This window comes from Chrysochloris asiatica, unplaced genomic scaffold (genome assembly GCF_000296735.1).
Source record: "Chrysochloris asiatica unplaced genomic scaffold, ChrAsi1.0 scaffold00089, whole genome shotgun sequence".
NCBI classification, from domain to species: domain Eukaryota; kingdom Metazoa; phylum Chordata; class Mammalia; order Afrosoricida; family Chrysochloridae; genus Chrysochloris; species Chrysochloris asiatica.
In genome coordinates this window covers 8,412,963-8,437,889 of record NW_006408607.1, presented here as the reverse complement: position 1 = coordinate 8,437,889, position 24,927 = coordinate 8,412,963, and the positions used below count along the sequence as shown (strand labels likewise).

The 24,927-nt window shown below is 40.9% G+C and overlaps 1 protein-coding gene across 2 annotated transcripts in view; it reads right to left on the bottom strand.

The window, feature by feature from the left end:
* Positions 1-24,927, bottom strand: part of STIM2 (stromal interaction molecule 2) — a 245,284-nt gene extending 220,357 nt beyond the window's left edge. For both annotated transcript variants that reach the window (XM_006866310.1, XM_006866311.1), the window contains exon 1: positions 24,564-24,927. In XM_006866310.1, coding sequence (XP_006866372.1) covers positions 24,564-24,927 — 364 coding nt within the window. The remainder of the gene's footprint in view (positions 1-24,563) is intronic.

Below are 24,927 nucleotides of genomic sequence, written 5' to 3'. Positions count from 1 at the left end.
ATGGAGGGGACTGTAACCATGACAATAAAACGATATGTGATAGGAAGAATGTAAAACTAATGTTCTCCCATGTAAACTATTACATAATTCACAATAAAACATTAAAAATATATATATGCAATAAGACAAAGAATATCTAAGACTTGGCAGCACTTAACAACAACAACAAATGAGTAACTTAGATTCTTGGTGTGGAGCTGTAGGTACAGCAGTGGACTGGAAACCACAAGGTCAACAGTTCAAACACACAAAGCTAGCTGTTCCTCGGAAACCATATACAGAGTCACTATGAATCTGAACCAGTTTGACAGTACTTAATAACAACAACAAGGAGCTCTGGTAGTGTAGTGGTTATGAATTGGGCTGCTAACCTCAAGGTTAGCAGTTCAAAACTACCAGCCATTCCGCAGGAGAAAGATGAGGCGCTGTGCTCCCATAAAGATTTACAGCCTCAGAAACCCTATGCAGGGTCGCTATTAGTCAGAACAGATTCCACGGTACTTAATAACAACAACAAAAAAATATATTCATATACGGTTTGTACACGACTCATTATTTATCATTGTGAGGTATGTGAATAATAGTATAAATGAGTGAAAAGATTAATAAGCAATGCTAATGTGCCATTCAACTTCAATTAAAATGGAGTCTAGATACTGACATCAATATCAATCACAAAATCAGGAAGTTGCTAATCTGTTCAAAGACCACATACTATATATAGCAAAGCTACACTGACACTACAAATAACCAGAGCATTACAAGTGATATCAAGAGACCTTCATGCATTTTCTTTTCCATTTCTCCATCACATAAAAAGCATGCAGCATTCAAGTATTTGAGTAAATACACTATCCCAATAAAGTATAAGTCACACAGTATAAACTACAGTAGATGTCTAACGCTATTGCTACCAGTTTCATATTAACAAGCACTTTTCAAGTGGTTTTGTAAAGTCAGTGAGACTACAAGTTGAACAGCATTTCAGCATTCTTGATAATCACATCATTTTAATTTGCCCAAACTCTTTCAAAAAGATGTAAAAATATCAACCAAATGCTGAGAAAAAAAGTGCATTATTTAAGCCAATTGAGTAATGTATTAATCATAACTGCTGGGTTTATGTAAGCGAAGAACTGAAAGTTGATCCTGTAACATTTCTCTACTAGGAGTTAGCAGTTACAAATAAAGGATGTGTCACTGCTCTTCCTAAAATATTTAACACATCAAATTTTTTTAATGCCAATATAAACATCTTTACAGGAGAACAGATGCTAATGATTAAGTCATCTATGTTCCAAACTAATTACCCATATATTTAAGTGTTGGGCATGCAATGTCACCAGTAGTATTTGTAAACCAGCAATTATTATACAGACACAGGGTGCCATCAACTATAGAAGACTACAATCAAACACAAACTCTCAAATCACAAAGCACTTACTAAGCTATGGTGCAACTTTTATAAGACACTACAATTTGTAGAAGAATGGATGCCTTTGAGTTGTGGTGCTGGAGGAGAATACTGAAAGTGCCATGGACTGTCAAAAGAACCAACAGATCTGTTTTGGAAGAAGTGCAGCCAGAGTACTCCTTGGAGGCCAGGATGGCTAAGCTTCGTCTCTCATACTTTGGAATCAGTTCTGATTCATAGCAACCCTGCACTGGGTTTCTGAGGCTGTAAAAGTCTTTACATGAGCAGAAAGCCTCATCTTTCTCCCACGGAACAGCTGGTCATTTCGAACTGCTGACCTTGAGATTAACAGTCCAACTCATAACCACTATGCTACCAGTGTTAAAGAGCTACACTAAAGACTTAGGACAGAAGAGACAAAGAGCCAGAGCATGTCCATTTTTACCACAATTACATCTTCAACTTGTACCACAGAGCACTGAACACAGAAGAGTCTCAATAAACGAACATTTAGAAAGGACCATGAGAGATGGTATGAACATTTTAAGATGAGGAAAACACATAAATACCAGAAGAAAAAGGGAAAGAAGACATGTTCAAAGCACAGAGAGTCATCCAATTTCACTGAAGTGTCCTTAAGAGGTGCAGAGGATCAGTAGGAGTCTGTAGCCTAATGGGCTGCATAAGCAGCTCCGATTTGGTCTTACAGTAACTGAAAGTACCAGACGTTTTTCAATGAAAGTAGAGGAAAACACAAGTATGTTGTTGTTGTTAAATGCCATTGAGTCAGTTCCAACCCATAGCGACCCTGTACAGGGTTTTCCGAGGCTGTAAATCTTTACAGGAGCAGAAAGCCTACTCCTTCTCCCGCAGAGCAGCTGGTAGTTTCGAAATGCTGACCTTAAGGTTCGCAGCCCAATTCATAACCACTATGCTACCAGAGCTCCTTATAACACAAGTATAAGGTAAATAAATTACAAGATTATTGCCACCTATATCCCAAATTGATTCACCTTTGAGGAGAGAGCTCTTTTCCATTTGTATTCTGAATACCTTCCAACTTGAGGGGCTCATCTTGGGGCATGATTCAGACAACAATGTTCCACTGCTATTCATAAGGTTTTCATAAGCCAATCCCTCAGAAATTGACCACCTATATCTTCTTCCTGTTTTGTGTTAGTCTGGAAGTACACCATGGGCAACACTGCTGTTATTGTAAATAACCGTGGCATAGCCTCCAGTATTACAGCAACATATTGACCCACAAAATGAAGAAATTATCAAATATCATTAATAATGGGGAGAGTCATGGGTCTATAGGATAAGCAATGGAATGCAAACCAAAAGGTTGGTGGTTTGAGCCCACCAGCTGCTCCATGGAGCTTTCTGTTCCACAAAGACTTATAGCCTTTGCAACCCTAAACACGGTCGATATGAGTCGAAACCAATTCGACAGCACTTAGCATCATCATCATCATCATCATCATCATCATCATATCACATGCAAGTAAAATTCTGCTGAAGATCATTTAAAAACAGATGCAGCAGGACATCAACAAGGAGCTACCGGAAATTCAAGCTGGATTCAAAACAGACAAGGAACAAGAATATCATTGCAGACATTAGATGAATCTGGGCTAAAAGTAGAGAATATCTGAAAGATGTTTACTTATGTTTTATTGACTATGCAAAGTCATTTGACTGTGTGATTCATAACATACTATGGATAACACTGGAGTCCTGGTGTGATGCTGTGGGTTAATGCGCCAGATTGCAAAGCCATTTGAACCGCAAGGTCGGGTTCAAGCTCACCAGGTGCTTCTCAGAAACTCTATACAGGGTCGCTATGGGTCGGAACCGACTCGACAGCACTTCACAACAACAACAACATGCATAACATTACGAAGAATGAGAATTCCAGACCACTTCATTGTACTCATGCAGAGCCTGTACACAGACTGTTCCAACAAAACAAGGGGGTACTGAACAGTTGAAAATCAGGAACAGTGTGTGTTTGAGTTGTAACCTTTCACTATATTTCTGTATACTGAGCAAATAACTCAAGAAGTTGGACTATGTGAAGAACCTGGCATCAGGATTGGAGGGAGATTCATTAACATATTGATATGCAGATGACATAACCTTGTTGCTGGAAGGGAAGTAGACTAGAAGTAATTACTGACTATAACTTTTACAATTAAATGTGAAGAAAATAAAAAATCCTCACAACTGAACCAACAGACATCATGATAAAGAAAAAAAATATGGAAGTTGTCAGGGATTTCATTTTACTTGGATCTGCAATCAATGCTCCTGGCAGCAGTAGCCAAGAAACCAAACATTTTGCATTAGACAAATATGCTGTAAAAGTCAACAATCTTATGGAAACAGATAGCTGCATCTTTCTCCCAAGGTGGCTGGGTTCAAATCACCGCCCTTTCAGTTAGCAGGCAAACACCTAACAGTTGTGCCACATGGGCCAAAGACTACTGTAACTCCTAGGATTCGTGTTTATGTGTTTTGTTGATTAGAAAAACAGTACGATTAAAATTAAATTTAAAAAATATATATATAAAGTCTAAACCAAAAAAAAAAAAAAATGGCTGGGCGGAAAGAGAAGGTTGGGCAGCGAATAAAGAAAATTAAAATGTATCGAGCATTTATTCCTTAATTGTTGTTATTGTATGCCACTGAGTCAATTCCGACTCAAAGAAAACCCGTATGGTTTCCAAGAGCAGCTGGTGGGTTTGAACTTCCAAGCTTGCAATTACCAGTGCAGTGTGTATCCTACAGAACCACACCAGTACCCTGTACCTTGCTGCTGCTGCTGCTTGGTGACCGCTGTCAACTTGATTCCAACTTAGAGCGACCTTGTCTAGGGTTTCCAAGGAATGGCTGTTAGGTTTGAACCACTGACCTTTGTGGTTAGCAGCCCAGTGCTTATCTTATAGCAACACACCAGAACATTACAGGTATCCCTTGCTCTTCAAAAGTTCACTTTCTATCACTTCATTTTGACACAAGGCTTCACTGGTGGTGGTGGTGTGCTGAGGAGTCGGTTCAGAGTCACAGGGACCCTGGGCAGGGTGTTTCCGAGACTGTAAATTGTTAGGGGAGCAGAAAGTCTCATCTTTTTTTCCCTTGGACCAGCTTATAGTTCTGAACTGCTGACCTTGAGGTCAGCTGATGCAAGAGATCAAAATACTTCCCCCCAAAGCTCAAAAAGCTGATTAGTTATCTATCATTCCCCTTCCCTTCTTCCTTGCTAAGAAAACCTCCACTTTTCAAATACTTGTTGTTAAGTGCAGTGGCTTCCAACCCATAGTGACTATATATATACACTATAATATAGGCTTCCAAGGAGCAAGACTTGCAAAAGTCCAAACCTATAGAAGCCAGAAACCTATCAGAAAAGGAAAATTCAGTATTTCCCACTAAAAGGAACATAGAAAAGTTCTAAGACCAAACCCAATCTATCAGCAATCCAAATCAATTCTTAATTCAAAATACGTCCTTAACTTCTTCTTCTTCTCTCAGCCCAAGTCATTATCAACTTTTAACATCCACTCTTAGTCCCAGCTCTGTAATGTAGTGGTTAAGAACTGGGCTGCTAACCTCAAGGTTGGCAGTTTGAAACTACCAGCTGCTCCACAGGAGAGAGATGAGGTTTTCTGCTCCCGTAAAGATTCCCAGCTTCGGAAACCCTGTGCAGGGTCACTATGAGTCAGAACCGACTCCACAGTACTTACCAACAATAACAACAGCTTGCTTCCAGCCTAGTGGTTAGGATTCAGGCTGCTAACCTCAAGGTCAGCAGTTCGAAACTATACCAGCTGTTCCACGGGAGAAAGATGAGGCTTTCTGCTCCCATAAAGATTTACAGCCTCGGAAACCCTGTACAGGATCACTATGAGTCGGAACTGACTCCACGGCACGTAACAACAACTTATCATATGCCAGGAATACAGCTGACACTCTAATCTCACATTAAAAAAATAATAAATTACTCTGTGAGCCTAATGTTATGAAATATATAGAATTTTGCAAACATTTAAAATAGATTACACTGTTGTTGAGGAGCTCTGGTAGCGTAGTGGTTACAAATCGGGCTGCGAACCGCAAGGTCAGCAGTTAGAAACTACCAGCTGTTCCTCAGGAGAAAGATGAGGCTTTCTGCTCCCGTAAAGATTTACAGCCTCGGAAACGCTGTACAGGGTCGCTATGAGTCGGAACCAACTCCACGGCACATAACAACAACACTGTTCTTGTTAGTTGCCGTGAAGTCAATTTCGACTCACAGTGACCCCATATATTGAGGAGCAGAACTGTTCCTTAGAGTTTTCAAAGCTGTGAGCTTCTTCAAACAGATCACCAGGCTTGTCTTCCAGTGCACCTCTGGTGGTGGTGGCTATGTGCCGTGGAGTCGGTTCCAACTCACAGCGACCCTGTACAGGGTTTCCGAAGCTGTAAGTAAATCTTTACAAGAGCAGAAAGCCTCATTTTTCTCGCGCAGAACAGCTGGTAGTTTCAAACTGCTAACTTTGCGGTTCGCAGCCCAATTCGTAACCACTAAGCTACCAGAGCTCTGTACTACTACACAAATAGATTGGTGCTTTTGTTAAGTGCCATCAAGTCGGTTCCGACCCATAGCAACCCTGTATAGGGTTTCCAAGGAGCAGCTCATGAGCTTGAACCACAAACCTTGTAGTTCAAAACAACTTTGTAGTCTAGCACATTAGTCCATAGCCATACCAGGACTCCAAAGAGAATGTAGGGGTTGTGGTTAAGTGCCATCGAGTCAGTTCCAACCCATAGTGACCCTGTATAGGGTTTCCAAGGAGTGGCTGGTGAGCTTGAAGAGACAGGGATTCAAACCAAGAAATCCTTGCTCTAGTGTAGTGGCTGGACTCCCATTCACACTATATAAAAGTGGAAACATTTATGGCTGTGACGGTTAAGGTTTTGTGTCTACTTGATTTCAGGCAAGGGTTTCCAGAGGTTTAGCAGTTGAGATGTGCTTATTCCCATGATGATGGAAGTCCAAGACATGTTGCATGTGCTTCTTAAAACATACATCCTTGTCTTTTAAGACAAAGCACAAATTGGAATTAATAGTTTGTTGAGGAAACAGACGTTTTTCTTTTTTAAAAAGGACACTTAATAATTATTAGTATATTAATGTTAGTAATAATGGACCTAAGAAATGACATAGTTTAAAAGTATAATTTTAAAAGAGTTCTGAATATTTAATAGCAAAGTTGTTTTTTAAAAAAGAAAAATCGGTTGTTTACCAAAAACCAATGAAGAACCAAAAAGGTAACTGGACAATGGAATTTGAAACTTAGCATTAACTAAAATGTTTAATTCTCTAGTTCTCCTGCCTCGTTTCCTGATCAACTCCTTTGACAACCTCTGCTTCATTATAAAGACATGTGATACTAGGAAATTTTAAGGTATAAACTATTTGAGAGGAATTCTGTCTCTTCATTCTACACAGTAACATACTATGGGGAAAAGTATAAACTCACAAGGATTATATAAGGATTAAATGAAAATACAACATACAAAATGCCTGGCATAAATTTGAATCCCACATTCAAAGACGGATATTGGAGTGCTAACCAATCACCATGTAAACAAGCTTGCCATTAACTAAAAAGTAATTCACAATCTCCACCTAGCTAGCATTCTCAAAAGCCAGTTTCTATGATAAACACCATTCCACAAACAAGCTTCCTATCACAGCACTATGGTTTCATGTATCTGACATATTCTTACACATTCTCAAAGTACATCTCTACTCTGTTAACAAAACTTCACCTGCCCCCAGGTCAAGTAAAGGGTTTGCACTTGTATGGTGCTGTAGAAGATTTACTGGACTGTTAAGCACAAGGTCAGTGATTCAAACTCACCAGCCACTTCTTTGCAACCCTATGCAGGGTCACTATGAGTCAGAATTAACTCAGTGGCACTTAACAACAACCACCATTCTGAAGACTGGTGGTTTGAACCCACTAAGCAATGCCACAGAAGACAGACCTGACAGTCTACTCCCGTAAAGGTTACACTCAAGAAACTGTGACCGCCACACATTGGAACTGACTCAAGAGCAGCAGGGGTATTTTTTTCCTCCACATCAACGTTAAAAACTCTACCTTTATAATTCTGTAAAATACAACACATACCCATATGCCTTCCATACCCGTATGCCTCCCATACCTGTACATCACTCTTTAAGTGGATTTATTAGGAATACACAGAGTCACTGTACCGAAAGAACTGGTTGCCATTTAACTACATCAGAAGGTAGATGATCACAAACCACTGATACTTATGGAATTCAAACTGCACTGGAGGTATTGACAAATTAAAAAAACAAAAACAAAAAAAAACGCAGCTCCAGAAATAGAATCATTAATTAATATTTTTTAACAAGCAGATGCAGGGAGTGTGATGGTGCTAGAGGATAAGCACTGGACTACAAACCACAAAGTTAGCAGTTTGAGCCGACCTGCCACTGCGTGCAGGATAAAGATGAAGCCTTTTGCTCCTGCAAAGATTTACAATCTCAGAAACCCTATACAGGGTTACTATGAGTCATGAACTGAACTCGACAATACTTAAGAACCACAAGAAACAGATGCAACTCTGGAAGCTTTTATTTCTCTATGTTAAGAAATCTGGAAGACAGCTAGTTATCTGGATAACCAACTGGAAGAGATACACCCATAACCATGCTCATCCCCAAAAAAGGCAATTCAATGGAATGTGGAAATAATGAAACAACATTCTTAATAGTACATAAAATAATTCAGAAACAACTACAACCAAGCATCAGCAGGGAACTGACAGAAACTCAAGCCAGATCCAGAAGAAGATCAATCTTGTCTGAAAGCAGAAAATATTGAAAAGGTATTTACCTGTATTTTATCAACTATACAAAGGCATCCGACTACGGATCCTAACAAATTACAGGTAACACTGCAAAGAACACAAGTTCTAGGACACTGCATTGTGCTCATGTGGAACCTATACCTGGAGCAAGAAGCAGTCATTCAAACAGAACAAGGGGGTGCTGCTGCTTGTTTAAAATTGGAAAACAAGGGTGAAGCAGGGTTATACCCTTCAACAACTAATCATGAAACCTGACTAAACGAAGACTACCATCAGTAGTGGCTAAAGGCTTATTAACATTCTGTGATATGCAGATGACACAACTTTGCTAGCTAGCTAAAAATGAAAACATCTTGAAGTACTTACTAATAAAGATCCAAGGGTACAGGCTTCGGTATGTTATACTTGAATCTAAAGAAAACAAAAATCCCTACATGCTAAGTGGAGAAAAAAATTGACGTTATCAACAATTTCATTCATTCAATCAACAACCAGCATCCATGGAAATAATAGGCAAGAAATCAAACAACCTACTGCATTGGGCAGATCTTCTGCAAAAAAAGAAGTCACTTTGAGGACTACTGTGTGCCTGACCTAAGTCATGCTCATTTCAGCTGCCTTCTAGGCATGAGAAAGTTGGACAATGAAAAAGAACTGATGCGTTCAAATTGGGTATTGTCAAAGAATACTGAATCTAAGAGGGAGTGCCAGAAGAAAGAACAAATCAGTCTTAGAAGAAAAACAACCACAATGCTCCATAAAAGCAAGCACTGTGATGCTTCAGATTGCTTTTTTTGGACACGTCATCAAGGAAGTCCAATGGCAAGAAAAGGACATTCTGTTTGGTAAATGGCGTCAAATCGGTTCCGACTCATAGTGACCCTGTATAGGGTTTCTGAGGAGCGGCTGTGACCAACAACGTTGTAGTTCAAACCGACCTTGCAACACCAGGACTAAAGTAGAAGGTCAGCAAAAACCAGGGAAACTCTCCATGAGAACACTTGACCCAATTAGCCCAACAATGGACTAAACATACACATAGGGAGGATCAGGAATCTAGCAGAGGACCAGACATTATTCTGTTCTGTTGTGCATAAGGCCACCAGGAATCAGAGCCACTCAATGGCAAGGAACACCATTTGCTGACTACAGGGCAGGGTTGGTGACTGGCACATAGCAGCCATTCAAGTTTTTGTTTCTTTCTGTTTTAAATTAAAAGTAAATGTAACATCAAACAGTGAACACAAAAGAACTACATTAAATCATTTCCCTCTTTTCCAAATGATCTGGTGAAAAGGGATGGGGGATGCTGGTGATAGGCTTTTATGACTCAATGTGAGTAACTGTTAGCAGCATTAATTGTGATTGTCAGAACTGTAATTGTAGAAGATGTGTAACTAAAAGGGGGAGTAGTTAATCTTTGATTTCAGGTACAGATCATCCCAGGACCACCAAGAAGGAAGCACATGAGTGAAGCATGAGATCCTACCTAGAAAATGAGGACAGCAGAGACAGTGGCAGAGGCGTGGTGTTGAGGCAGAGCAGTTGTGGGCAGGCTCTAGGTTCCTTTGGACATTTAAATGAGCATTTTTTGTGTTGTAAGTATACATCTAATATTTGTGCTTTGTTCATTTGTGAAGCTTAAGCTGTAAGTGGGGAACCACAGGGAGGACAGAGGGTAACTGTTTTTGCAGGGAGGGGACTGTAATCGCTGAGACGAAACAGACAGTGTTAGTAATGTGGATGATGCTGTCTATAAACCTTCATCCAATTAACAATGTTGTTGTTGTTGTTAAGTGCCTTTGAGTCGGTTCCGACCCATAGCGACCCTGTACAGGGTTTCCGAGGGTGTAAATCCTTACGGTAGTAGAAAGCCTCATCTTTCTCCGGCGGAGCGACTGGTAGTTTCGAACCGCTGACCTTACGGTTCGCAGCCCGATTCGTAACCACTACGCAGCTCCCAATTAACAATAAAAAGTTAAAAACAAACAAAAAAAATTTAAAGTACACTAATTTGCATCATATCTTCCAAAAATAAAAATAATGAAAAGGGGAATTTGGTTTCAGCACTGCAAATGTATACAGAAACCTTGAATAAATATTCTTACGTTGTTGTTAGATACTGTTGAGTTGGTTCCAACTCACAGCAACCCTGTATAGGGTTTCCAAGGAGTGACTAGTGGGTTTGAACCGCCAACCTTCTAATTAGCATTCCAGTGCTTATCTTACAGTGCCATACCAAGATCCCATCGTCTTTAATAAGCACAGCAATGCTACATTATTATTAAGTGTCATCAAGTCTGTTCCGACCCATGAAGGCCCTGTATAGGGTTTCTAAGGAGCAGATGGTGAGCTTGAACCACCAACCTTACAGTTCAAACAGCTTTGCAGTCTGGCGCATTAACCCACAGTGCCACACCAGGGCTCATATCCTAATAATCACTGCCACTGAGTGGACTATGACAAACAGCGACCCCCTACAGGGTTTCGGAGGATGTAAGTCTTTACAGAAGCAAAAAGCCTCATCTTTGTCCCACAGAGCAGCTGGTGGGTTTGAACTGTGTACCTTGCAGTTAACAATCCAGGGCATATCTTACAGCGCCACCAAGGTTCCCTATATTAATACCTGCTGTTAAGTGCCATCGAACTGGTTCCGACGCACAGCAACCCTGTACTAGGTTTCTGAGGAGTGGCTGATGGATCTGACCCACCGACTGTGCAATTCGAGCCAATTTTGTGGTCCAGTGTTTATCCTACAGCACCACACCAGGACTCAACACAATACAAGCAATTACTGATAGCAAGATATAAAAAGATAAGAAAAAACTATGTTAGCTACCACAGAAGTGGCGCTTAAAAAAAAAAAATGAGTATGGCATCTATATGCAGTTATAGATTAATATATTTTCAAGTTTACAATTTTTCTGCAATGATAAAAATGTCAATTTCAGCATGTTTATATCCGACTCCTAGCATCATGCCTGGTATAAGACAAACTTAAGTGGATATATTTAAAACTGTATGTGCACTTCCATACACACATACAAAGACTTTCTCACCTTTACTTTCTATAGTTTTTTACGGAATTCATTACAACAGACTAGAACCAAACATGTGTGACTCAAAGTGTACACTTAAAAACGCAAATTCAAAAATACTAAGAGACAGCTAACTATAACTGCAGTGAAACAGATTAAGTAGATTTGTTTTTCCATGTGGTACCCAGGAAATATAACAGAAATAACAAGGATTGCTGTTAGCTGCTGCTCAGTGGCCTGCAAGTCATGGCCACACAGTCTAAATGTGTAGCAAAGTAGAATGAAGAGCAGAAGATGATAACTGCCAAAGACAATGGGCAGTTGGGAAAAGCACAGGACTTGTCAGTAATGGAACAGTTAGAGGTTGAATGCTGGGCAATAAGAATAAGGAAGAAGGGGAGGTGGTTAAGATTATCTTGTTAAATTCAACATCAAATGTCTTCCAAAAGGGAAGAAAAACAGTAGTGGAGAGGAAATATGAGTGCCAAGCTAGGCCTGGGAAACATACAGCATGTTGGGTAAAAAACAAAATTTTTCAAGTAAGGGTTAAAACGAAACATCTGTGACTTACTAAAAATTGTAAGCAAAACTCACTTTCCATTATTCTAAGGGTTTGTACTGAGGTTGTTTAGTATTTTGTAATCACATAAGGGGACTTCTGGTGTGGCATTGCCAGTTAATGGGGTAAACTGCAATTTAGGTTTGGGCTGTTAAGGCCGGCAGTTCTGACTCACCAGCTGCTCCTTGGAAACCCTGTACAGGGTCGCTATGAGTCGGATCCCGACTCGGATGGCACTTAAAAAAAACCACAGCAACAATCACATACGGAGCCTTGATATCTAAGTAATCTAAGAGCTGGGCATCAGTAGTGCATATCTACCAGTCCATCGGAGGGAGAAAGATGAGGCTTTCTGCTCCAGTAAAGATTTGCAGCCTCAGAAACAGAGTCACTACAAGTCAGAACTAATTCAGTGGCACACAACCACCAAATTCTGTAAAATACTCTTTGAAGTGTTTCAGTTCCCTATAATGGCAAGTTTTAAATGAAAAATAAAAAAGGTAGAGGAAGAAAACGAAAACAGCTATAGAGGAGAAACATAGGGTACAGAGATCAAGACCCACAAGCACACATCAAGAGGAATGCATACGCAGATACATTCCGACATAAATGTTGGGCTTGTCATACTCTACAAATTCCCTAGTATTGTGGGAGAGAAAAAACAGCATTTTTTGAAAACACTAAGTAAACATCCACTAGTAAACATTCTACAGCTGCTTTCAGTCTTTATCCTAAAGCTGTTTCACTTTAGAAGACAGGGCTGGGGAAGCCTAGCAGGAAGGAAATGGCTCTCAGGGCTGCAGCCATGATGGCTGGCTTATGCAGGATCACCTTAAGGGCCAAAGGAAACAAAGCCAAAAGTCAAATCAATCACTGGCTTAGGGTTCCCCACCCCCAATTTATAACTTTCCTAGTAATGAAGTTCTCTGAGGAGGAAATGTTCAGCTAGACTAGAGGGAACACAGGACTAAGGGCAGAAATGCATGGGGAGAACCACCCAGAAAACCAGCAACAATGAAACCAGTCAAGGACAGTATTTGTTGAAGGTAGGATTATAAAGTGTCAACAAAGATTGAATTGGCAGTCCCTACTCAACAAGATAAGAGCTCTGGTAGCATAGTGGTTACGAATCGGGCTGCGAACCACAAGGTCAGCAGTTCGAAACTACCAGCTGTTCCGCAGGAGAAAGATAAGGCTTTCTGCTCCCATAAAGATTTACAGCCTCGGAAACCCTGTACAGGGTTGCTATGAGTCGGCGACTCCACGGCACATAACAACAACAACAACAACTCAACAAGATGGATTGGCCAAGTGGCAGCATCGATGGACTCAAGTGTGGCAACAACAGTGAGGTTGGTCCAGGATTGGGCAGTGTTTCATTCTGCTGTGCATAAGGTCACTATGTGTCGGTCTGACTTGATGGCACCTAACAACAACAACTCTGGTAGCATGGAGTCCTGGTGTGACTGTGGGTTAATGCATCAGACTGCAAAGCCTTCTGAACTACAAGTCTGGCAGTTCAAGCTTACCAGTCGCTCTTTGGAAACCCTATAACAGGGTTGCTGTAGATCGGAACCAACTCGATGGCACGTCACAACAACAACTCTGATAGTATAGTGGTTACGAATCAGGCTGCTAATCTCAGTCTCAGTTCGAAACTATCAGCTGCTCCACAAGAGAAAGATGAGTCTTTCTGCTCCCGTAAAGATTTACAGCCTCAGAAACCCTGTACAGGGTTATTATGAGTCGGAACCCACCTTCACAGCACATTACCACCACCACTAATATAAAGTTCTCAAAGGATCAGGGGGGAAAAATTAGGTTTGGCAATAAAAATCATCATCTATGACTGATTGTGTCTGAAATTTACATACTAGTGAAATTCTGAAATTAATTGTGAAACTAATAATATGCCAGTACCAGCAACACCAGGAGTCAGGGTGTGATGGCGTGGGTTAATGCTCTGAGCTACAAAGTCAGTTTAAACAGCAAGATCAGCAGTTCAAGCTCACCAGTTGCTCTCTGGAAAATCCCATACAGGATTACTATGGGTCAAAACTGACGTGATGCCACTAACAACAACCACCAGCAGACAATGCTATTCACAAGTGGTAACACTGGGTTAGAAAGAGTTCAACTCTGATTTACTATTAATTATTCATTCAAACTGATGAAGCAGTTATCTTTTGTTAGTGGAAAAACATGCATTTTAAATACAGAGTACTTGTGGTAAATATGAAGGGGCTTCAAAAAGTTCATGGAAAAACTTCATTATTTTTCAATTCCATTTTTGCATGAACTTACAGAAGCCCCTCTTGCAAGGTCTGCTCCTCGGTTGTTATGAGTCAGAACCAACTTGAATGCACTTAACAACAACTTGTATACTGTTTTTTGCTATAGAAAAAAATGTGTTTTATTTGTAAAAACAATTGATGACAATATGTGCAACTACTTTTCTGATAACTCTTAAATCTTTACATAAAGTCCAATCATATGTAAAAAGAATCACTAATTTCCATATTAACAGGAATACTTGAAATAAAAATGTTCTATGACAAATAATGTATTTCTCCTTGCACTTCTATAAACTAAAATTAAAAGATAATTTTATTTCTTAGACTTCAAATAAATAGCCAGCAAATTTTCTAAGCTAAGAATGAAAACAAAATGTCATGTAATCATTGTAAAGCCACTGTGATGGTGGTTATGTGTAACAGTCAGGGCCGATTCATAGTGACCCTGCACAAGTTTTTTTACGGGAGCAGAAAACCTCTCCCAAGGAGAATCTAGTAGATTCAAACTGCTGACTTGTGGTTTGTAGGCCAACTTGTAATCCACTACAGGGTCGCTATGGGTTGGAATCCACTCACTGGCACTTAACAACAACAGCAGGCTTCCTCACAGTCACTATATACTTTTCATGCTCAAAACGTCTACATACCTTTGCAATTAGCCTTCCTATCTCTATTATCTCCTTGCTTCCATCCTGTTTGTACCACCAAGGGGGTCCAAGATTTTAATACCATAAGTATTTACAATTTTTCCTGACTTGAGAATTGTTAGGCAACTGTATTACCTGGGGGGAGGGGGGTGGGGTCCCAGCAGCACACTAGAATAAAGGCCTGGAGAGCTACTTTTTGAAATAACAGCCAGTAAAACCCTATGACGCACAGTTCTACCCTACCACACATGGGATTGTCGTGAATCGGATCAACTCAATAACAACTGAGAATACAATTGTTATTGTTGTTGTTAAGTGCTGTCGAGTCAATTCCGACCCATAGCAATCCTGTATAGGGTTTCCAAGAATCAACTGGTGAGCCTGAACCACTGACCTTACAATTCAAACGACTTTGCAGTCTGGCGCATTAACCCACAGCGCCGCACCAGGAATATTAAAGCTCTCAACTATTTGCCCCCAACTTCCCTTTCGTTTCCCACTACTCTATAAATTCTCTATGCTTAACTCTACAAAATTTAATTTACATCTAATTCTTGCCTTTGTCTCTGCCCAGAAAACCCTTTACTCAATTCCACATCATGTCCTAATCTCTCTGTTAAGGCCCACTTCAAATCCTACCCGCCTCAACTTCCCTTTTCCTTTTCCCTACATTTTGCAGTTTATTATGGCACTAAACAAATTCTAGTCTGTGTGCAACTCAGTTCCAACTCATGGAGACCCTACACAGGGTTTCCGAAGAGCAACTGGTGGATTTGAACTGTCAACCTTGTGGTTAGCAGTCCAATGCTTATCCTACAGTGCCACATCAGGATTTCCATATTCTATTTGCTATTATTGCTAAGTGTCATAGTGGTTCTAACTCATTGTGACCCTATATAGGGTTTCCAAGGAGCAGCTGGTGGGTTTGAACTGCCAATCTTGTATTGAGCAGTCCAGTGCTTATGCAACAGTGTCACACCAGGACTCCATATTATATTTGTTGTTATTGCTTAATGCCATCAATTCTGACTCATAGCAAACCTGTATAGGGTTTCTCAGGCACAGCTAGTGGACCTGAAGTGCCAACCTTGTGGTTACCAGTTCAGTGTTCATTCTACAGTGCCACACAAGGAGTTATGGAAAAGTTATAGACAACATTCTAGTTAAGAATAGAAGCTTTTTAGGGTCTCGGTATGGTGTGACAGTCCTGTCAAATGGCATAATATAGTCCTTAAAGTTTCTGTTGTACCTCCCAGTATGGTGAGTAGTGTCTGGGATCTTAAAAGCTTATGAACCGGGGGCAGGCTTGCAGGGTATACCCTTTGATTGGTTGATGATGCAAGGCGGGGATTGTAACCATGGCAACGTAATGTTATACGATAGGATGAATGTAAAGCTAATGTTCTCCCATGTAAACTATCACATAATTCACAATAAAACATTTTTTAAAAAATAAAGGTATTTTTCCATCCACTTTGAGCATACAGCTAAGATACAATTACTGATCTCTATTGCTTTTGTTTGCAGTCCTGGGGTGGCGCTGTGGGTTTATGAGCCAGATTGCAAAGCCATTTGAATTGCACAGTTCAAGCTCACCAGCCACTCCCTAGAGGCCCTATACAGGGTCGCTATGGGTCGAAACCGACTAAACAGCACTTAACAGCAACATTGCTGTTGTTGAGTGCTGCCAAGTTGGTTCCGACTTGGAAACTATAGGGTTTCCAAGGATCAACTAGTGAGTTTGAGCCGCCGGCCTTGTGGCTCAAAAATTGGTCTGGAACAAAATAGAAAGAAACTCAAGAATCAGAAAGGGAACTGGACTACAGAACAAACTGTCTCCCACAAACACTGCCTCCTCTCCCTTTAGACCAGAAGAACTAAATGGTGCCTGGCTACCATCACACCAAACCAGGGACACAAGATGGTCCCTATGAACAAGGGAGAAAAACAGGGAACAGAACTTCAAAAGTCTTAAAGAATCCAGACTTACTTTACCTACTGAAACTCAAACCTTGAATCAAAATTACCCTTCTATCTGGGGACTCTTAGGCTCAGAGTCAGTGAGTGACATAGCCACAGAGGACTAGAGTGGAGAGTGAAGAGTCCAGCTGATAAGAAGAGAGGGCATATGCACAAGAACACCCACACTTGCAGATAATACCCACTTGACCTGGCTTCAATGACTGGACGATCAGAGCTCAACCCGAAGAAAGAACAGGAACAGGGAAAAAAAGGAATAATCTGATACAATTTGATGAACTTGACCTACACCTATGGATGCAGTAGCTCAAAAGAGGGAACAAACCTTTATATAAAGGATCATTCCCACCACCTCCATACACAGAGTAGACAGGGATGGGCAACTTGGACATTGGCTACCCAAAGTGGGAGTGCTACAAAGGCAAGAAATGACTGGCTTACAAGCTTTCAAGAGGGAACCTAGATCCAGAGGGCCTGGAGGAAGGTAGAATCTCCACTGAGCAGTAGCCAATCTGTCTAGGTGGGGCTGATGAAAGGAAATGAGAATAGGTCTCTTGTGATACAAGGGTGAACAACTGTTATCAGGACTGATTGTGAAGGTTGGAAATGTAAAAGAAGACGTTTTGTAGCAAGGAGGGGAGTGATTAACTTTGCAGTCTAGGAGCAGAGGTCCCTGGGACCAGGAAGGGAGAAGAACAGAGAGCGGGACCCTACCCAGAGAAGCAGTGATGCCAGAGATGGAGGCAGAGACAATGTCATGGAGAGACGGAAAGATGGAGCTGCTGGAGACTTTAGACCAAGAGAGGGAGAGGGGCTGTATGCTGACGACCAGGGGTAAGGGTGGGGGGCTTGCAGAGTATACCCTGTGGTTGGTTGATGATGCATGGAGGAGACTGTAACCATGGCAATGAAACTATATACAATAGGATAAATGTGAAACTAACATTCTCCCATGTAAATTATCACATAATTCACAATAAAACATTTAAAAAAGGAAAAAAAAAACTACCCTTCTGAAATCTTTAATGAACTGACAATTGAACTCAAAAGGTAGTGATCCTTAAGTATTAAGTTCTTTTAAAAAAAATTATCTCTCCAAGACCAAATGGACACCGGCTATTTTAAAACATCCACAACAAGGTTGTGAGGTATTGTTAAGTATTGTCAAATCAGTTCCAACACATAGCGACACGGTATAGGGTTTCCAAGGGGCAGCTGGTGAGCCTGAACCGCTAACCTTGTGGTTCAAACCAACGCTCATTCCAGCACATTAACCCACAGTACCACACCAGCTATCCTGGGGAGAGGTGGTGGTGGTGGTGGTAGTGACATGCCGTGGAGTCGGTTCTGACTCATTTGTTGTTGTTGTTGTTGTTAGGTGCCATTGAGTCAGTACCGACCTACAGCAACCTTATGCACAGCAGAACGAAACATTGCCCAATCCTAGGCCAACCTCACTACTGTTGCCACGCTTCAGTCCATCAATGCTGCCACTTGGCCAATCCATCTCATTGTGGGGGTCTTCCTCTTTTTCTCTGACCCTCCACCTTACCCAGCATGGCATCCTTCTCTAGCGACTGGTCCCTCCTGACAATATGTCCAAAGTATGAAACAAAGTTTGGCTCTCTTGGCCTCTAAGGAGCACTCTGGCTGCACTTCTTCCAAAACGCTATCTATTGGTTCTTTTGGCAGCCCATGGGACTTTCAACATTTTCCTCCAACACTGTAACTCAAAAGCATCAATTCTTCTACAGTCTTCCTTATTCACTGTCCAGCTTTCGCATGCATATGAGGCTATTGAAAATACCATGGCTTAGGTCAGGTGCATCTTAGTCCTCAAACTGACATCTTTGCTCAACACTTTAAAAAGGTCTTGTGCAGCAGATTTGCTTAATGCAATAGCTACCCTGTTAAGGGTTTCCGGGGCTGTAAATCTTTACGGGAGCAGAAAGTCTCATCTTTCTCCCGCAAAGCAGCTGGTAGTTTCGAACTGCTGACCTTGCCATTAGCAGCCCGACATGTAACCACTATGCTACCAAAGGTAGGAAATCTTTATCAGTGGGAGTGGAACAACTAGGAATAATGAGAAAGTGACACAATGTACAGAAAGTAACCAAGATCATTATCGTTACATCAAGAAAGTTCAATGGAAATGGGTTTATATATTCTCCTCAAAAATAAAATAAAACATTAATTTAAAAAGTCAGAGACATCCAGGTTCAAAGTCTGACTCTACCACTTGCTAAATGTGACCCTAGGCAACTTATCTGACATCATGCATTAGTTTTCTCGTCTCTTATATGAAAATCAGCCCAGTTGTATAACAGGGCTAGTCTCAAAATTAAAATTAGTGCCTTAGAAAAAGCACTTAGCCCAATACTCACAGGGTATCAGGCAATAAAAACCATCACTTCATCCATGCAAGTCTGAGTTAGAACCCAAGTCTCATTTTGTATTGTATTCTTTCCAATTCCTAGTATGTGGCATTATGTTGTTGTTAAGTGCCATAGAGTAGGTTCCAACTCATAGCAACCCTGCATAGGGTTTCCAGTGAGCACCTGGTGGGTTTGAGATGCTGACCATGTGGTTAGCAGTCCAGTGCTTATCCTACAGTACCACACCAGGACTCCTCAATCACACCATATCTGTTAATGTAAACTTTAGCTCAGCCAGTCTACACTTTAGCTTTCATATATATAAAGACAAGTCTCCAAGCATCATTTTGAAAGCACTCTACCCCTCATTATTATCAATGAGTAGTATCAATGGAGTCCTGGTGTGGTGCTGTGGGTTAATGCACTTAACTACAAAGTCGGTTTGAACCACAAGGTTCAAACTCACCAGCTGCTCCTCAATAGCTACAGGTCAGAACCAACTTGATGGCACTAACAGGCCAATATCCAAAATATTTATTTTTGAAAGAAAAGCTTAAATTGATCAAGAGACATTAGCATTTATCCAGTCACAAAGTCAGCCTGTAGCAAAATAAAAGTCCCTGGTGTGAATTCTCCTTATTGCTTAAAATTAAGCTAAATCCTGAACTGACTCTTGCTAACTGACCTTCCGAGTTATTCCTATTCTCTGGAAGAGAGATTCCAACAGAGATAGTTCAGTTCCACAATGGTATTCCTAAGAAGAGTTCCAATGGACACAATGTTTCCAGATCAATAAAAGTTAACCCTTAATTGTTCAGAATAGGCTGTATCCATGAGAACTATAAGCAGTGTCTTCAATCCTGTATTCGCCACAGCCATGCAACTGCTGTACAATGGTCAAAGACTAGTGATGAAAAGAAAGGCTGCTCATCAGAACTATGGGAAAGGAGCAAGAGACACAGAATACCTAGCCATCAAAAGAAGGCCTACAGAATACAAAAGCTAATTTCAGAAAAAGCAACTTCATAGTTGTTGTTAGGTGCCATCAAGTAGGTACTGACACGTGGCGTCCTTATGAACAACACAAAGAGCTCTGGTAGCGCAGTGATTACACATCGGGCTGCGAACCACAAGGTCAGCAGTTCGAAACTTCCAGCTGTTCCACGGGCGAAAAGATGAGGCTTTCTGCTCCCGTAAATATTTACAGGCTCGGAAACCCTGTACAGGGTCACTATGAGTCAGAACCAACTCCACAGCAACTTTATAGAAGAGGGGCAAAAGTTTCTAGTGCCATGTGTACTATACTGAGTTTAACTCTAGTCACAATGCAAAAATTAGCATAGTAGATTAACTCTAAAATATTCCTTAAAGCAACCAACGTATACTATACTCATGCAACTACTACGTGGTGGTGGTGGTGGTGGGCTGTGCAGTTAGTTCCGACTCACAGCAACCCTTCAAAGGGTTTCTGAGGCTGTAAATCTTTATGGGAGCAGAAAGACTCATTTCTCCGGTGCAACAGTTGGTAGTTTCATACTGCTGACCGTGAGATTAGCAGCCTGACTCATAACCACTACACTACCAGAGCTCCTTAACTATTACATAGTAAAATTTCATTTTTAAAAAATTTTAACTGGCATTTAGTAAGTAAATGTTACAAATGCAAAGCCAATCATGCTCATTTGAGATAGTTTCATCTAAATCAATGAAAGCTCTGTGGTACAGATGACTTTTCACACTGTTGGATAAAGTAGTACTCCTAAATAATATCATATTTTGCAACTAATAATACTTTAAATATTCACTGCCATCTTTAGTACTTCCAAAAACATGCTTCTTGGAATGTTTTATTTCTAATGACATACTAAATTAATGAAATGGTGTTATCATTAAGGTAAGACCTATATACACTAAAAAGAGAGAGAATACAAGCAAATCTTTATTTAAAATGTCAAATCTCATTTTTAATTTTTTAACAAAATTAACAATGTGTTAAAATAACGATATATTGAAATGTTTCCGAATGGTTCAATTACTCTGCACACTTTACCAGAAGTAAGGATTATGTTCTAACAATAATTGTATATACATAACAAATCAACAACAGCAGCTAGATAGAAGAGTCTTGGAGTAACAATGCAGGATAAGCACTCGACCATAAAGGCGGTTTGAACCCCAAGGGCGGCTGTTCAAACTCACCAGCCGCTCCTCTGAAACCCTATACAGAGTCACTATGAGTCAGAACCAATTTCACAGGGAACTTAACAACAACAACAACACAGCTAACTAAGTAAGATCAATCACTTCTCACTGGAATCAACAGTCAGAATCTAATCTTTTAAGTAAGAAAAAATAATGAACAGTAATGTTTTAAATTGTTGACACACTACTTTAAAGTCATCAGGAAGCTCTTGGTAACTACTGAAATTTCACTAACTTTTAAAGTGAGCCTTAAATATATAAATATGTATATATATTGTTGTTAAGTTCCATGGAGTTGGTTCCAACTCATGGTGACCCTGTATAGAGTTTCTAAGTAGCTGGTGCGTTTGAACCGCCAACCTTGTGGTTAGCAGTCCAGTGCTTATCCTGCAGTGCCACACTAGGACTTATAATTATATATATATAATTAAAATCTTTACTACATAGCATTATTCATAGTTTCACTTTATCAAAAATATTTGCACTCTTAGAATTCTAAAATAATGCAAAAATTGGTAAACATTAAAAGGAAAATAAAGCAGAGATCGCTATTAGGACAATGGGTCTGTTTACTTTGATGGTTTTTCATAGTCTGTCTAGCCATAAAGTACTTGCTTGCTCAAAACTAAGCATATGATTGATGATTTAAAGGTAATTTATTCTTAAAATACATTAAACTCCTAAAGTCACACCCCCAGGAAGCAAACTTCACTGGTCAAAAATGTTTTTTACATTTTAAAAGGCAAACTCTTGAAAGGTATCTAAAGGTATTGGTATTCAAAATACCAATCTAAAGAAGAAAGAAACAGATGAAGTGATTTGGGATTTCGTGTTACAGAGCTATTAAGAATACACAGACTTGAATGACAACTATTCTGGGGAGCCAGAGTTAACAATTCTTAAGAGTTCTTTCCAAACATTTCAGTGTTCAAAATTCCCATGAAGCTCAGTTGTCTTATTACTGATGTCATACCATGTCTGCCTAAAATATGACAATGCAGTATTTAAGCGCAATCTATGGTTCTACTGCTTGAAGTTTACAATTGCAGTAATAAATTATGCTCTGGCTTAGCACATTTGTAAATGGAAATCATAAAAGAAAGCATCATTGATACAACCGAAAGAAAAGAAAGGAGACCTAGGAAAGCCATATGGTTCAAGAAATTGTTGATCTGCCCTAACTGTATCAAAGAATTTCCTTTTTCTGAGCTCTAGTGTTATTGATTACATTTACAAATGGCCAAAATTCAACTTGCACAAAGTGCAATTTAGGATAAATTTCAAATGAAAAATTTAACTAGTTAAAAACATTCTAACAAAAAGAATAACTATTTTTTTTTCCTATCAGAATCACTTTTTCCCCCCACACTGCCATAATAATGACAGGAAAACTTAAGTCTTCCAAATGATTACAAAGAGTTTATTAAATTCCCATCTAAAGTAATTTTATTTCTCCCTCAATGTCCAAACATTTTATTTATTTGTGGTGACAATGTATACACAATACATACACCCATTCAACAATTTTACACTCAGAATGTATTAGTCGTTACCTACATGACGTAATTTTCTTGATATAATCTACATTCCATATAGATCAAGTACTAACCAATTATTCAGTCACTTTTATGTCTGGTCAAGAAACCAAGAGGCATACTCCTCTAGCTTCTAGAAGCCCACGCATTTATTTCTGCTTCCTCCCTTCCTGCATCATCGGTTAACCCTTCACAATCTACTTCCCTAATAATCACTATTCTTCACATTTTTATTCGCCACCTAAGAGAATAAAAAGTATTCAAGCACAAGACTATCCAACCTACCCTTTCATTCAAACAATATTATGTCCCAATAATGACTGTTTTGTAATCATGGTATCCAAACTACTCAGTGACAGGTTAAATTTCACTTAAAAGGTCTTGGATCCGCTTCAGGTAAAGCAAGTTAAATACTCCGATTATTTATGTTGTATACACTCCAATTTGCAAAGCGCTTGGCCATGTTGACCAACATCTTCTTTCTGGAATAGTAAACATCCTGTCTGAGAACCCAGAGCCTTTCTGCTTTGCTGTAAAGTATACAGTTTCTGAGCTTCGGAGAGCAGCTGTTAGTAACTTTCAGACGCCTGTTGGACTATCACTTTAGTGGGTCATCTGGTTTAGTCGGAATCAACTCGAAGGCAGCGGGTTAACGGGTTTTCAACTTGTCACTGTTTTTTTTTTGTTTGTATTTTTTTTAACCCTGCAACTGGTATAAGAACTTACAGCTCGGCTTTAAAAATAAAGTACCTAGAAACCTAAACATTATACTTAGCTCCACTGCATTTCCAAGGGAAATCCTGCCAGGATCTTCACAGCATTACTTATACCCTAACCAATCAGTTGTCCATGACACTGAAAAAGCTTTCAAAGGCTACAGTTTTCTACTTAGCCTTACCAAACACGTTTACAAGTTCTCAATTATTTCGAGGGCATTCTATATTAAAATAGGTACTGTCTATCAGGACTGAGTTGCTAAAACACCAGCCCCGTTCCACTGGAAGGTATATTTCTGGCTACCTGCTGAGCTTTCTGTTCCCGGTGTTTACCCCGTGATGGCCCCACCAGCAAATACTCCCCCCTCCCACCCTTCAAAAAGGCACATTAGACTTTAGAGGTTTCCGCACACGGATAGGAAACCACTAACACCACTCGGTACTGTGGCTCTCAAAGAATCCTCTTTAGCAGCCTCCCCTGGGACTTTTCGCTCAGCAGGGCATTGAATCGGTGAGACTCTGCCAGCTGCCTTTGCAAGAGCAGCACCAGACGCCTACTAAATACCGCATTGCTGCTACTGACTTTTCCTAGTAGCTTCAAAAAGAAAAAAAAAGCCACCGCCACCAATCCGCCCATCCCCTGAAGACCCTGCAGGCTCCTCCGCAGCACGGAATAAAGACCGTCGCATTGCTCTGCGTGGAACACCCGGGAGCACCACTGTCGGCAGGGAAGTGTGCCATCAATAGGCTCAGACCCGTCCGGGTGCACAGAGAAGACGCCTGGAGTGCGGGCACGGCACCGGCATCTAGACACCCGGCTTGGCATCGCGCACTGGCCAGGGCCGTCGAACGGCGCCGAGGATCCCGCTGGGGCCGGCCGAGTCCCGCCCGCCGCCCCCGGGGCCTCACCTGTCATGAGCGCCGGGCTGTCGCCCGCTGCAGGCGCGGGAGAGGAGGCGGCGGCCGCGCCTTCAGCCCGCCGCCCGCGGAATTGCTTCGACACCAACTCGCATCCGTCCGCAGCTCCGGCAACCAGCAGCCCGAGCACCAACAGTGCAGCCCAACGCTGCCGCCGCAGCCAGCCCGAGGACGGACCGGGAGTCGAGACAAGATGGGGGCGCAGAGGGGCTGAGGGGAGTAAGCACTGCAGCGCCCCGGCTGCTGGCCACTCGGCGGGCCACCCCCGCCGCCTTAAACGCGGGGTCCCGCCGGGCGACAGCCGCATCCCCTCAGCAACTGCAGCCTCCGAAGCTCGGGTCTTGACTGCGTTCAT